This window comes from Choristoneura fumiferana, chromosome 6, assembly GCF_025370935.1.
Source record: "Choristoneura fumiferana chromosome 6, NRCan_CFum_1, whole genome shotgun sequence".
Classification (NCBI taxonomy): domain Eukaryota; kingdom Metazoa; phylum Arthropoda; class Insecta; order Lepidoptera; family Tortricidae; genus Choristoneura; species Choristoneura fumiferana.
This window is the reverse complement of record NC_133477.1, coordinates 1405713-1422124: the sequence shown is the minus strand read 5'-3', so window position 1 is coordinate 1422124 and position 16412 is coordinate 1405713. Positions and strand designations below refer to the sequence as shown.

The following is a 16412-nucleotide window of genomic DNA, read 5'->3' as shown; positions in this document are numbered from 1 at the left end:
AATTGCTTCGCAGGTTTGTGCAGGTTTCCTCACGATGTTTTCCTTCACCGTAAAGCTCGTGGTAAATTTCAAATATAATTCCGCACATGAATTTCGAAAAACTCAGAGGTGCGAGCCGGGGTTTGAACCCACGAACCTCTGCTTGAGAGGCCATAGGTCAAACCACTCTGCCACCACGGCTTCTTATTCGTTTGTTTATTTATTTGGGTCAAATCTTGGAAACTAAATTAAACCCACTTCCTATAGTCGGATTGACTTGGAATTTAGCAGACCCTATGTAAATCTGGTGACAATACAATCTGGCAATGATATCCTGTAGTCGGGCCAGGATCGTCTCCGTAATACGGCATTCCTCAACAGTTAATGGCATTGACTTGAAATTTATTTAGTATGGAAATGTAAGATGACAATGCAAGTACAGTAAACAAAAATTACAGCCAGCAAAAAAAGATTAGTTTTTTTTTAACAAAATCGTATATTTAACTTGCTCTGTTTGTTCTTGTTGGGTCAAATCTTCCATCCAAGTTCATTATGGGTATGTAAGTTAGATAGCCGTGGTGGCCTAGTGGTTTGACCTATCGCCTCTCAAGCAGAGGGTCGTGGGTTCGAACCCCGGCTCGCACCTCTGAGTTTTTCCAAATTCATGTGCGAAATTACATTAGAAATTTACCACGAGCTTTGCGGTGAAGGGAAACATCGTGAGGAAACCTGCACAAACCTGCGAAGCTATTCAATGGTGCGTGCGAAGTTCCCAATCCGCACTGGGCCCGCGTGGGAACTATGGCCCAAGCCCTCTTGTTCTGAGAGGAGGCCTGTGCCCAGCAGTGGGACGTATATAGACTGGGATGATGATGATGATGAAGTTCGATAACAATGCAAGTACATCAGCAAAAGAAGCTTGTATTAAAAGTAAAAATTATAACAGAAACTTAAATATTTAATCGCCTTTTTTAATTTAAAAGTGATTAAATCCCTGGGGTGGTAGTTAACAAGTATTTAGGTCTTTGAACTTTACAATTAAGTATAATAACTTAGTAAAATGTTTCAGATTTTGATTATCTTTTGCACGAGTATGATATTTTATGCGATTTCATCTTACAATGAAAAATTAAAGAGCATCATAAATGTCGAAACAAAGATGGAAAACGATTTTCTCGAAATATCTGAAAAGTACAATTGAGAATTTATTAAAATCAAGATAATTCAAATGAACTATTGTAATTTCCCGTCATTTATAAATTCTTTCATCTTACATGCAGCTAGTGGGCTTATGTTTACCTTTTATTTACAAGATATACTGGATATCAAACAATGAAGGAAATAAAGATATTTCACAAGCTTGATTTTGTTTTTCTGTGTTAGTGTGCATAAAGTTATTTGTTTTTATTAGTAATAGGATTGCTCAACAAAATTGAATTTTCCTTTGGAAATGAAAAGAATTTCGGATCGCTGGATGAGATTCGAACCCGCACTTCCTGTGGCTCTACGTACCAAATTAGTTGAAAAGGGAAATAAGTTGCAAATTAGTTATGATTTGTGAAAGTCGCGAGAGATGGCACCACAAGCAATTATTGGCGTATGAAAGCGATTACGATTTTCGGCTGGTTAGAGGGATTTACTGTCATTTGGTGCAAATGGAAAATGGATAACTCGAAATTATACGTCAAAGTAGGAAAATGAGAAAGTAGAGTATTTATAAGCTTATCGAAGAATGGGTCTGCTAGAATCTAGCAGCTAGATCAACATTCCTAAGTTCGGATGACACACACGTCCACGCACATCTCTGGTGGAAACACAGCTTAATTCTAGAGAAAATGATAAAACATGGCGTAGACTAAACTTTTTAATCATCAATAGAAAACTTTTTAAAAACCAGTACCTTGTTCTGTGACAGTCGTGCTGAGGGACGAAATGTCACATTTTTAGCAACTTGTTAGTAACCGAGAAATATTATATTTGCATAAACATTTTGATTCGGTAAAAATCTCAATTGTAATTACATAAGCATAACAAACGAGGCGAAGTTAACTGAAAGAGCGTTTTTGAGGAATTGTCGTTTTCTAAGTTTGTAGTGAAGCCACCGCCACAACAAGTACGTACATCTGGATTCCTTCTTGAACGTGTTGGATCGTTTGCTGTAGTTTTTTGGTCGGAAGCAACGCGATTTTTTTGGTTTTGTTGCCTTCCTTCCCTCACAAGTAACGGATCTAGTGTAAGACTCACAGCAGCTCAGCACAGGCGCTTTTCCACCGGCGAGGCGAGACGACCGTTAAATTTTTTAAGGCAAAATTTCAATTCCCTCTAAGTGCATCTTCGGTGGAAACAGTATTCGTTCATTTGTCAACGATTTCTGAATTCTTATCTGAATCTGAATCTTAAAGTTCAGTCAAGGGCATAAATATTATGTATACTTTATGCCAGTAACAATAAGGTCCATCCTAATCTTTACACTGCAAAACTTTTACTTTAAACTGCAAAAGCGCTGCCTCAGAATTTTGGTAAATATAGGATTGATGGAAAGCTTCAAAAGACATTTTATTGAACAAGACATTCTCATCTTTGGCGCGTTGGCGCGGTTCTACGCGAGCAGAAAACTTGAGACCTCATGATAAACTGAAAAGACCTGTGTCAAAATTACAAATGGTGCATTCTGGCCCATGTAAGATGTGTGTGAAAATTTTCAATAAACTGCCAGAATCCATTGCTCGAACTTAATTTTCAAAAATTCAAACAGGACTTGAGGGCCCTTCTGGTTTGGAAATGTTACTACACCACACAAGACTTTCTATCTGAAACCCAAAAACCTCTTATATCTATTCTAATTATACCTAATAATTTAATTGTACTGTATATCTATAAGATTGCTGTGCCCTTGCAGGGTTCATGTTCCGGTCTTATAAAATAATGTAAAATCTTATGTACAACATGAAACGCAATAAATAAATGAATTATGAATTAACTAATATTATAAAAGCGAAAGTGTGTGTTTGCATGTTTGTGTGTTTGTATGTTTGTGTGTTTGTATGTTTGTCCGTCTTTCACGTCGAAACGGAGCGACGTATCGACGTGATTTTTGGCATAAGGATAATTTATAGGCCAGAGAGTGACATAGGCTACTTTTTATCCCGGAAAAATGCAAAGTTCCCGAGGGAACAGCGCGTGATAACCGAATTCCACGCGGGCGAAGCCGCGGGCAAAAGCTAGTATATACATATATGTATATGACGATATGGCTATATAGATATTTATGCCCTCGACTGTACTTGTAATATGTGCGTAGATAAAGTAATATATGCAACTGTACATAATAAGGCCTTACTCGTATTTCAAGGAACCTTATTAGTCTTATTACCTATGTATAACAGTTACATAAACATAATGTACTATTCTATATTAACATTTTTTTTACAGTGCTTGAAACTTGTTGCTTTAGCCTTGAGCTAAGCACTGGATGCATACTAATAGGGCTTTATAGTATATTGTCACAGGGGTTAAGTACTATATTACAGGCTTTAGTACTGGATATCACCCAATTACCACCCTTTTTGTTCGGATTACTGGAATATTGGAATAGTAAGTTTGACTAAACGCTCTGACCTTATTTAGTGTAATACTAGTCGTAAGGATCTAGATTTATTCTAATTATATTACGTAAGGGCTCCCACACAAAACTGCGATGCGATGCGATGCGATACGATTTCGTCCGGCAAAGCGTTAGTGCAGGAATATATGTTAACGCAGGAATTCGCAGGAATGCGCGATGCGAATCAGATCGGAAGATTTTGCGATGCGTCCTGCGAGCTCGCAGATTTTTGCAATGCGATGCGAATTCGCTGTTTTGTGTGGGTGCCCTAAAGGTTCAAATTGTAATTGGGTCAATCAACTTCTTAACCTCATGAGTTTGTATTGTAGTAGCTGCGTCTTACTACACACCATTAGCGTTGAGCGCTTGTCATCTGAACATGGCCTTACTGTTTCACGTCTAGATCTCTATTCATAGGTTACATTATAAGAGGGACTAGATCAGTTCCCCAATTTTGTTTGTTCCGCGTAGCAAAATTCCCAGTCGCATTTTTCCCCACTAGCATTTGTTTTCGTTCGCGTTTTTCCCCATTCTTAATTTACACCAGACGTATTTACTCCTTACATGATTTTTCAATTCGCATATTTTCCCACTTTATTTATTTATCAATAGTTTATTTTCTTGACGGGATTTTTAACCATTCGCATAATTATTTTTCCACACAAACGGAGAGGTAGGTTAGGTTAGTTATGTATCTTCAGATGCCCGAAGGGCAAACTGCACAAAAATAGGAGCCCCGTGAAGCCCCGTAAGGAATTAAAAAATCCCAAGTAAGGAATAAATTAAGGATCTGTCGGATGTCTGATATAAATTGAGAATGGGGAAAAATGCAACTGGGTATTTTATTTCGCTACGCGGAACAAACAAGTTTAGGGAACTGATCTAGTTACTCCATTATAATGTGTGCATTATGATGATTTATATATCTACATATAAGAAATTACGTAGCCTAATTATATTGGAGATGGTATTTCTATAACACAAGTTGCAAATCGACTAAGTTAAGAGTTGGGACAGTTTAAAGGCAATTCCTTCCTGGCTCATCTAATAATGCGCATTGCGAACGTTTTTCTAACAAAGTATATCATTGATGTCTCCTGATTTATGGGACAGAATAACAACATTAAGAAATTGATTGACCCAATTGTAACTGAGTGTCTAAGTATTAACAGTAAAACAGAAAAAAAATGGTTTTCTATTTTGAGCGCCTACCAAAGCAAGATGCGCCCTATAAGAAGAATGGCTATCCAATCATTTGGCAAAAAAAACGTTTGAACAAATATTCATTTTACAAAATACGTTTCGCAAACTTTTATTTCACAAATTAATCGTTTTATAAAACCACATTTCACAAATTAATCAAATCATTTCACAAACTCCTTATTTGAGAAACTATCATACTTACAACAAATCATTACTTGGCAAACTGTTCATTTATTATTTTCGTCATTTGGCATTTCAAAAATGTTTAAACACTTTATTAAGAATAATTAGAGGTGCCTGTAGCTTTTGATTTGCGACCCTAAGATAAAACGAATTGCTGCCAGTACAGTAGGTTAAATTAGGTTAGAACTGCGACATACAGAAAATTAAGAAATGGTTTAGGTTAAGTTAGAACTGAGACCCTAAGAAAACTAACTTCTGCCAGTTAGTACAGTATGACTCCTTACAAAAAGGACCAACTGACAAAAAAGCAGGTTAGGTTATGTTAGAACTGCAACCTTAAGAAAAAACGAACTGCTGCCAGTACATTAGGTTAGATAAGGTTAGAACTGCGACCCACAGAAAAAATATCTACTGTCAGTATAGTTAGTTCTGTTAGGTTAGAACTGCGACCCTAAGAAAAAACGAACTGCTGCCAGTACATTAGGTTAGATAAGGTTAGAACTGCGACCCACAGAAAAAATATGTACTGTCAGTATAGTTGGTTCTATTAGGTTAGAACTGCGACCCTAAGAAAAAACGAACTGCTGCCAGTACAGTTGGTTAAGTTAGGTTAGAACTATATAAGACCCTAAGAAAAACGAATTGCTGCCAGTACTCGTACAGTAGGTTAGATAAGGTTAGAACTGCGACCAACAGAAAACCTAACTAATGTTAGTAACGAGGGGGTACACTACATAAATACGAAAAACTAAATTCCGAAAGTCGGAATCACGAATTTCAAAATACCTATTTTTATAATTCCGAATGTTTTAAAACTCCTCTTTTTTTATTCGACTGGATGGAAAACGAGCAAGTGGGTCTCCTGATGGTAAGTGATCACCACCGCCCATAGACACCTACAACACCAGGGGGATTGCAGATGCGTTGCCAACCTAGAGGTCTAAGATAAGATACCTCAAGTGCCAGTAATTTCACCGGCTGTTTTACTCTCCACGCCGAAACACAACAGTGCAAGCACTGCTGCTTCACGGCAGGGTTAGCGAGCAAGATGGTGGTAGCAATCCGGGCGAACCTTGCACAAGGTCCTACCACCTGCAAAACCATCTAATATGACTATTCCTATTCTTCTTAAATCCGTTTTTTATAAATCCGAAAATTAAAAATATCTAAGGTAATTACGATTTTCAAAATTGCGAATTTTAATATACCAAACAATACGAAGTCCGACTCAATAATAATCCGAAATGACAAAAATACGAATCCCGATCACTAAAATAGCGATTTTGAAAATTCCGAATATAGATACCATTACTCAATAATAAATCCCTACTCATTAACGTAAGCGATCTAGGTTAAGATTTGCCTATAAAACAGTAGTAACTGTTATTCATTTCGAGCAATGTGACACAAGGTCGACGGAGCTCCGCTTTGCTGAGCTCCTATTCCGCGCAGTTAAGGCACTTCGCGCCTTGACGCAATTCTAACCTAACGTTACCTATGTAGGTCAATTTACCTAAATTGATTGATATTAATTCGAGATTCGAACTATTAAAACCACCATGTTTATTTTGCCGAATGTCATATTTCCGAATTAGCGATGTCATTTCGGAAAATTGATAATCGGAATACTGTACTTCGGGCCAATAACATTTCGTGTTTTTCATTCTTCGGAGTTATAAAAATAGAATATTAAAAAAATCGATATTTTGAAATTCGGAAAGATAAATTTCGTGTTTTTAAGTAATCGGAATTATATGTCTTGGGAATTGTGAAAATCGGGATTAGCAAATTCGGAATAAAATATTTCGGAATATTTGGGTGTTCCCCTAAATTTATGTGTCTATGTAAATTTTTTGTACTGAAGGACACGTAATTTTTTTTGTGCAGATGTCTACATCAATGAACTATAAACAAAGAAGAGTACTTAATTATTTATAATCATCATTCAATCATAATTAGTGTATGGTCTCTAAATCTGGCCTTACCCGTGTTAGATAATAATTCTGTGTTTTTTTTACAGTTGCAAGAATAGTCCTCGCAGTTATTGGTTTGCTATTTGTAATCTTCGGTATAATGCTAATTATTGGAGCAGCCTCGGTAATTTGAGTTTTCTTTGTATGGTATAGATCACATATACGTATTTGACTTTGTATGAGATTAGATTAGATTAGATTTATTTATTACCTTTTGAAAAAATACATTATAAGCACATGTCAGTTAATTACAAGAAATTCACAAAAGGATCGTCAAATGTATACAAAAAAAAACTTATTAAGTATAATAAATAGTCAGCGAGAATAAAAAATAATAAAATAAATAAATTTAAAATGTCAAATTAGAATTCAATTCAATAATAATAATTAAAAGCAAAACAAGACTATTCTTAAATCTAAGTCAAATTTATGCAATAGGAACCAAACGAACAATCAAATAATTAAAATGACAAAAAACAATAAAATTAAATATGAAATTAAAATTCAGTTCACAAAACTGTGAAAAATGACAACAAAAAATGATATACATTATACTAAGACTGATTGCTGTCAGCTTCATCGCTGCAGCTTGCGAGGCTTCTAACATTTTCCATACCTAAAGGAAACGTTGAATGTGGGTTCTTGTGACAGGTTAGTTTTTTTTTTTTTAATTGGCGTTTGTCCAATGGGACAATTTTGCCAGCGTCAAGGTTGAGAGCTACAGATGATACTCGATCCGTCTTTTTTTTTACATAAACAAAGTAGGTGCGGCGCTGTGCTGTCAAGTGACCGGTAGGGTTAGGACAGGTTAGTTGCCACTAGTGTCACGAAATCCAATTGACACTTGTGTTAAGTTTGGGATCCTATATCTCGTGTAAGACTTTTGCGTCAAACGGGCCTCACAATACCAATGATACCTAGTGATATTCCACCTTTGTGAAAACCCTCGCCTCATCCGCATGGTACGATCTCGGAGTAGTTAAGTAGTTCAGTGCGTAGTGCGTGGGCAGGTGCGAAACCCGTCGCACAATCTGCTGCAGCAGGGCTACGACGAAATTCGAAAACCGAAGTTCGTGTCGTTCAAATTTCAAATCAAATTTGTAATCATTTATTCAGTAAATAGGCCGCAATGGGCACTTTCACACGTCATTTTTTAAACTACCAGCGCTTTCGGAAAGACCATCATTGCCAAGAAGAATGCGCCGCAAGAAACTTGTGAGAAAGACATTTTTTCCAAATAAAATAATTACAAATAAAATTCTTAAAAACTACATACTTATACAATTAAATAAAAAAAAATACAAAAAAATAATAATACAGGGATGTATGGGGTCCCTTAGTTACAAAACTAAACATTAACTATATCTAGGTTCAGTGGAAGTGTATAATGGCTTCCACCGTCATAAATGAAAAAAAAATAATATGAATAATTTTCTACAAAAAAACTACAACAGAACTATAAATAAAAGTGAGCAATTAAGTATATACAAACCAGCGACTGCAGTCGTGAAATTTAAGGATTGGGAATACTGACCTATAAAAAGTAGTGAGAAAAATAACCTATAAAAAGTGCTCATCATTATCGTTGACTATACAGGGTTATTGAGTATTGGAACGCCATCTAGTGATAATTGGTGGAACTTTTGATGATTATGGCTTCACGAAATAAAACAAATTCTATAAAATGCGCAGTGTGCTTCGAAAATAGATACGAAATAATTCATAAAATGTAGTACTTAGGTATATGGTAAGCACAACATTCATCTTGACTGTGCCGGTGCTGGACTCAAAAGATTTTTCATCATGTCATTCAAAATCAAGCAAACAGGCCTGGAAATGTAACAAATGTCGAATACAAGCAGCCACAAATCAGGATGATGGGTCATTGACCACATCATTAAAGCAGTTGCCGGTGTCTCGTTCCAACAATGAAAATGTGAAATACACTAATAGAAACACACCAATTAATCCTGATATGGATTATGTGGCTCTGAGAAAAAAGGTAGCGTGTAGTGATTCAGTGGACAGCTCTTTCAATTTTAATAAAAATGACGATAAAAATGCGGGTACTTGTGCGCCGGTGTTAGTTTCGTCGGGCAGTCGCGCGAGCAGAGCGGTGGCGCGTAGTGTGCGTGTTGCGGCAGCCGCCGAGTCGCGTGCTCCTGAGAAGAAGGGCTACGAAATAGCCCGAAACGAGTTATCCGTTACAATATCATTTAATATGACAGCTCTTTCAGTTCATTGTTAGCATGTTTGCATAATTCAGAAGACGAGGAATCGTTAGATAACACCGACTCTGTAGCATCTGTCACGCAAACGAGTCAACTAAATGAAGCTGCCCAGTACTAAGTGCTCTAGACCATTATAGTGAGGAGGAACTACAATGCAGACTTCTAGTGATTCAACAAAAACCCGATTCCGCCGAAAAAGAAATAGAATCGTTGTTGACGGAAATTTCCTGCCTCAAAAAAAAAGATAAAAAAACTAGAACGAAACTGCAATTCCTCAGGTTCAGGTTCTACTACTCCAATAGGAAAATCGAATAGTACAAATGTATATACGTCGAAGAAACGTATTCGGCTGAGCAAGCTGTCCTTAAGCTACACACATAGAGAAGACCGGGATAAAAATTTAGGTACAGAATTACCTGGACCACACACTTGGGATGCAAACCAGCTGCTCAACAATAGTACCTCAGGACCTACTCTCGAGCCATCGGCAAACCAACAAAAAATCTCCCTAATCAGCGGTACCAGGAGAAATATATTAGAAATAGCGGAGCGGACCCTTGATAATACAAAACCGAACCTGCTACAGGGCCCACCCGGTAGATACGACCTGTTACCGTAACGTACTACATTGTTGTCTTGTTTGCAAGCCATAAATGAGTACAGCTGTCAAATGCACAAAATATAAGCAGTTACGCACAATACAGTTTTGTGTACTGGATTTAGGTTATCATGGCCACATTTTCGAGCAGTGTCATGAAAAAATCATTTTTGAATTTTTAATAAAGCGTGAGTTTGGCTAGGTTTTTTTTTTAGCATATTTTGTAACATAAGGTAAACGTACGAGCGCACGACGCGCTAATGTCCAGTAGACGACACCCTGTTGCCGTATTTATTGCTAATGACATAAGCATAAAGATTAAAGATGCCAACTACTGGGACAGTGACAAGCAATCGTACGTACCTTATTAAGTTTTATTTAAAATGCCTTTTTTTCTGTTAGACCATCAGGGTCCTTTCTTATTCGGATCTTAGAGTAGTTTAACTATGTTACTTGTAAGTCTTGTAATACTTCTTTTCTTTCACCCCCGACGCAAAAAGAGGGGTGTTATAAGTTTGACCGCTATGTGTGTCTGTGTGTCTGTCTGTGGCACTGAGGCTCTTAAACGGGTGGACCAATTTGAATGCGGTTTTTTATTTTAAATTAGGTTTTCTAGCAATTATTCTTCGATATGTTTTATCAAAATCGGTTTATCCGTTTTCAAGATATTCAACTTTTTGGGGGTTTTTCAACTTTATGTTGGTTAGGTCATTAGTAGGTTAAATGGCATCCCTTCGACACCCATAATTTGTTTCGATTTTCGAAAGTCGGAACTTGATGTCCATGATATTTTTTGTCATAATAATCAATAGTCATAATAGTTGTTAGGTATAACGCGAAATAAATATAATATTAAGTACCTACAATAATGTTACATAATCATACAAGACAAAAGTCATAAAACTGATCAGCATAATATTAAAAGACATACCGTTTATTTTTCATAAATATTGTAAGTCATGTATTATATTTACTATTATTATTATTCGTACTGTTTTATTCTGTAATGTTTTAAAAGACTAATTTAAAAATTCAGAAATAATATCTACATGTCATTCATAAACAAAACACCATCTTACAAAAACATTGGTTCAGTAACAACTCCTCAACTCAACTCAAATGGTTAGGTTAGAACTGCGACACCTTACGAAAAGTACCAGCTGACAGATAAGTAGGTTAGGTTAGGTTAGAACTGTGACCCCCTTACAAAAGGCTCAGCTGACAGAAAAGTATGTACTTTCTGATTATAACTAAGCGTTATATCAAATAATAATAAGTATTCCCTTTCAATTCCTTTCTCTTTCTACCTTTCAATACAATCGCAAATATAATAATTCTGATGAAATATTCTGGTTCTGATCGCCACGTTAAATGTTACGACCAATACAGATATGAAATTCAATAGTTATGGTTAATAAGAATTATTTCAAATAATACTATTCCTTTTGAATTTCTAACTTTCAATACAATCACCACATTAAATGTTATGACCAATAACGGTATGAAATTCAATAGTTATGGTTATGACGAATGAAAGGAGTCGAAAGATAATTATGACTTTTGAAATTATTATTACCAGAGACAATATGACGAGCAATGATTATGACAAACAACGGTATGGATAAACCAAATCGAAAGTTAAATGTTATGGTCAATGTAGAACTACTATGGTTCTATTATTGCAATTTTTTTTCGTGAAAATTTTTAAGCATCTCGTGTTTATAATAAAACTTCAAAGGCTTGTTTTTGGGGTTGGGCCCTGAAGGCCTTAGTTGCATTTAGCCTTGGCATTCAAAACGTCTCAGTATTACACTGACCAATGCCATGATTACAAAATTGTCTAAGTTTCCGGAAGACATAAGTACTTAGCAAAACATCTAGGTCGTGCAGCAGAATACCTCAATTGTGTAAGGTCTTGATTGTATTAAATAGATTTATAAGACGAGACCAGACCGTTTATTTACTAAAATATTATAACAATAAGTCGTTTTACAGACCAAGACATTTTGCTACCGGGACAATAAAACAACTGAGGTGCTCTGCTCGCTAAGGCTAAATGCAAGTAAGACCTCCAGGACCCAACCTGTTTTTTGTTAACAGGAAACAGGCTGGCTAGCTCTACCATATGTTGGCGTGCTTATAGTGCAAACTATACTTTTCCTCGTTGTTGGAATCTACACTATTATCGCGACATCAGAATTCACAATAATAGTAGCCCTTATTATTATGCGTAAGTTTTTTTTTATTTTATACTTTATAGAAGTTTCATAATTTTTTATACATGCAAAGGCAAGTTTAAAGACAAGTTGCGGTTATGTAATATTTTGCTTCAATACTTAATTAGTTCTAGTCATACACGGTGTCCCGTAAGTAGTAGGACTAAATTGAATGGGGGATAGGTGAGTAAGTTATCCAAAGTACTAAAAATAAAAAATGACCCTAGTAAAATTGTTACCATTTTCGAAGAGTTTAGATTTTTTTGATTTTTTGAAAAATGTAATATACTACAGTCAGCCGTGGTGGTCTAGTGGTTTCACCTATCGCCTCTCAAGCAGAGGGTCGTGGGTTCAAACCCCGCCCCGGCTCTCACCTCTGAGTTTTTCGAGCTTTACTGCGAAGGAAAACAAAATAGGGATAAGCTCGCCTTTGTTCTCCTATCTGTGTATTCGTATTTTTATTTTACATACATCGTGAGGAAACCAAACCTGCGAAGCAATTCAATGGTGAGTGTGAAGTTCCCAAACCGCACTGGGCCCGAGTAGGAACTAAGACCCAACCCCTCCTATTCTCAGAGGAGGCCCTGTGCCCAGCAGTGGGATGAATATACAACAGTAAAGTAAGACTAAATTATTATCGTCAACTGTAATTACTTAACGAAACCGCCAAATGGCGACTGTCCTATTCAGGTCAGGAGAGGCCAAAACGTGATTTGCAAATTTGAAAAAGTGTTGTAACTTTTCTATACTTAGGGGCTGTTTCACCATCCATTGATTAGCGTTAACCGACGTTTAAATGTGATGCCGTCTCCGTCTATTCGAACTAAACAAATAGAGACGGCATCACACCTAACCGCCAATTAACACTAATCAATGGATGGTGAAACAGCCCCTTATTCTATTAGAATTATGTTTTTATAGGTACAATCTTATATTCGTGAGATCTTTTAGATAAATAAGGTCATAAAAAGATAGTTATAATAGTTTAGTAAATCACATGTGGTTTACGTAAATTTTTTTTTTTTAAATATGTGATTATATTAAGGTTTATTTAAAAAAAATACTTTAAGGTATGACACAAAAAGCTAAGAAATATGTAATGTGGACTTACGTTATATAGTGTTATTTATAGCACTTAGAACCTTATTCAGTTGTAATAGAGTCCACCATTATAAAAATATCTTCTAATTTACTTAATTTGTGTCAGGGTAATAAGTTATGAATAAAACAGGTTTATAATTACAAAATGGTTTAATAGTTATAATAAAAACTTTACAACTTTGTATGAAAAAAAATCAAAAGTCTTAAACTTCTTTAAATGTCAAAAAGTAGTAACTTTTACCTGAAATCAATAAGAAACACTTAGCTTTCTATCCTATTTGCTACTTTACAACTTTTAAATGTCCAAAACGTAGTAATTTTTACCTGAGATTGACAAAAAACACGTAGCTTTCTATCCTGTTTGCTATTTTACAACTTTGTATTAAAAAAAAATCTATTAACCTCTTTTAAATGACAAAAAGTAGTAACCTGAGATCGTCAAAAAACTCCTCGATTTCTGTCCTTTTTGCTAGTTTTTTAAAGCTCTTCCTCACTTATTTTTTAATTGACACAAGAAAATTTATATATATAACAAATACGAGATTACAAAATTCGATAAAAATCGACCGAAGCGATCGAAGATTCTCGTAAATTGGTACATTTATTTCAATTCATAAAAAGTGAGTCCATTTTCAGCAGAAAAACTAAACAGGAACTCTCCACAAAACAGAACAAAAACTGACACTACTCGTCGTTTGGATAGTGTCGTCTTGGGTCGTCCCATTCGTTTTTAGTCAAGTTCTTAATTCGTCTCATTCTTATTTCGTCATCCATTCTTCATTCTTCACTTTCGGTGGTAGTCTTTGTCGTCTTTGGTCGTATTCGTTGTTTGTTTTTTTCTTATTCCGGGCCATTCTGCTACTAGTCTTCATATTTTTTAGTCATGATCGGTGTTAGTATATCTCTTTTTTAGTCTCATTCGTTATTCGTCCCATCGTCTTTGGCCTTATTCTAAGTTTGTGTTTTTCTTATTTGTCCTCTTTAGAAATTGATATCACTTTATTGGACACATTCACGTTGAGTGGTCAGTAACGTAACAGCGGAGGTTGTATAACTAAAGCGGGAATTGAGACGAAAACCGAACAAGACGAATTATGAATGGACCTAAAAACGAAAGTGACTTACTGCTAATGGGACCAACAACGAACGTGTCGAAAAAAAATGAGACGAGTAACGAATGAGACTAAAAAATAAAAAGACTAACACCGAACATGTCAAAAGAAGAAGAGACGAACATCGAATGAACCTGAATAAGAACAAGACAAACAACAACTATGACCCAAGATGACAATGACTAAGAGCGAAAGTGACGAATGAAGAATGGATGACGAAAGCAGAATGAGACGAATTAAGAACTTGACAAAAAACGAATGGGGCGACCCAAGACGATACCGTTTGGATTCTTGCTGGTCGTTTGGTCATTAACATGAGTCTCCGCAGTCAGTCCTATGTACTTAGGCGATTTTGTAACTTGCGAGCCGTCATAGAGCGCTGTCGTCGGGCATTTAACCTAAAACGATCCTCTTGTGCCGTAGACGCGCGCACTATTTCCGATCCAGGTCTTCTCGCCACACTGCCAGTCTCTTGGAAGTGATTCCACGCATTTTGGGTGGCTCTGCGAGATAATCCGAAGAAAGCAGCTACAGACCGCTGTAAATGACCTTCGCCAATCGATGTATTAGCTCTGGTGGCAATAAATGTCTTCGTTATCGTGGCATTATTGATACGAGATGATAAATTAGGCAACAGATGAAAGGATAATGTTTTTTTACCAAATAAAAAATGATGCGGGACAAAATATTGTATTATAAAAAGTTTTCTTAATTTATATTTAAAGTTTATTGTTTTGATCTTATTTAACATCTCTTCAATGTTAAATTAAACTTAATTTGTTACCTAGCACCTTATCATATATTGAATGAATAAATAAACTAATCTATATCTTTTTTTACAGTCCTCATTCATAGCTACCTCGCATTGGTGGTGTTGAGTTGGTATTCGGAAAATGCCTGATTGGATACAACAGACAGTCAGTTTAATAATAAAACCTAATTAGATGTTCAATTCAGCAAATGTTATGTGAGAGGCTTACTTTTTTAAGCCATTGACGGTATTTCAATGTTTTGTTTTTGCTTTGATAGTTTTTTGATGATTTTATTAAAGTATAAAAAAACGTTTTTTTCTTTATTAGTAGTAGTAGTAAAACTGTGTCATACTTCTTAACATCAGGAGACCCACTTGCTCGTTTGCCATCCAGTCGATTAAAAAAAATGGAATTCAAACTCACATCTTAAAAATTTACGATAAATGTACGAAATTGTACGCTTATTAAAAGAACTTACTATCCGTAGAGAAAAAAGTGATCAATCAGAATCTGTCACCGTTAAGAAGGATACTTTCTGGCGGGCGCTATATCTATTTCACTATGAAGCAGTCGACTTTTCAAATTTCTTATGAATGAGTAAAATATACGAAATTGTAGGCTAGTTAAAAAAAATTTTACCTACTACCTGTAGTTACGAGAAAACAGTGATCAAAATGCCACCGCCAGGAAGGAAAATGTACCTAATTTTCATAAGGTAAGCAATTATCACAAAAATATTTACAATAAAAAAGGGATTTAAAAACACAAACACAACCTGATTTAAAACGAAAAGTCGCCATTTTACGTTAATTCACACATGTGACGATATAATACCCTAGGTACAATAAAAAATTTATTGCATGTAGTCAGCCAATTGTATTCCTAGGTCACCACAGAACCGTGTCGTAATGACATTTAACTAAGATTGGTTTTTTGGAATCTTTTTGTATTTTTATTTCAATTCCAAATTTTTGTTACTTTCACGGTCATCCCGTAAAACCCATATCGAAAATACAAAATGAAATATAGATGCATAGAAAAACCAGAAAAATAAGACCAGTGCTTGGTGCTTTTGGTGGTTCGATTCCCAGCACTGGTCTTATTTTTCTGGTTTTTCTATGCATCTATATTTCATTTTGTATTTTCGATATGACATTTAACGTCATTCGATGAACATTTTTAGACAAATAAAATTATTTGCTATGATATGGTTCCATAGTGACTCAGAAATCAAATTGGACTGTACCTTTGTGACCTATCCTATTTCGCAAAGGTGGTTAGGCGAATGGGATGCATGAGGTGATTTGTTAGATTACTTTCCCATAGTCATTTTTTCTTTACAGCAAAATTTATTTTCGCGGTTTTACACGAATTTTATTTTTACAAGCTTGTTTTTTTCATGAAGCTTTTTTTCGAATTTTAAATACAAACTAAAATATAGATGCACAGAAAAACCAGAA

General features: G+C 35.6%; 1 protein-coding gene and 1 long non-coding RNA gene across 2 annotated transcripts in view; both read left to right on the top strand.

Annotated features, from left to right (window-relative positions):
* LOC141428559 (anoctamin-5-like) overlaps positions 1–1247 on the top strand; it is a 30787-nt gene extending 29540 nt beyond the window's left edge. The window contains exon 22 of the mRNA XM_074088564.1: positions 1049–1247. Coding sequence (XP_073944665.1) covers positions 1049–1180 — 132 coding nt within the window. The 3' untranslated portion in view covers positions 1181–1247. The remainder of the gene's footprint in view (positions 1–1048) is intronic.
* Positions 1248–1911: 664 nt separating this feature from the next.
* LOC141428808 (uncharacterized) lies at positions 1912–15264 on the top strand. The gene is made up of 5 exons (XR_012451466.1): positions 1912–2092; positions 3412–3573; positions 6990–7066; positions 11872–12001; positions 15043–15264. It is a non-coding gene; the product is annotated as an uncharacterized lncRNA (long non-coding RNA).
* Positions 15265–16412: the final 1148 nt, after the last annotated feature.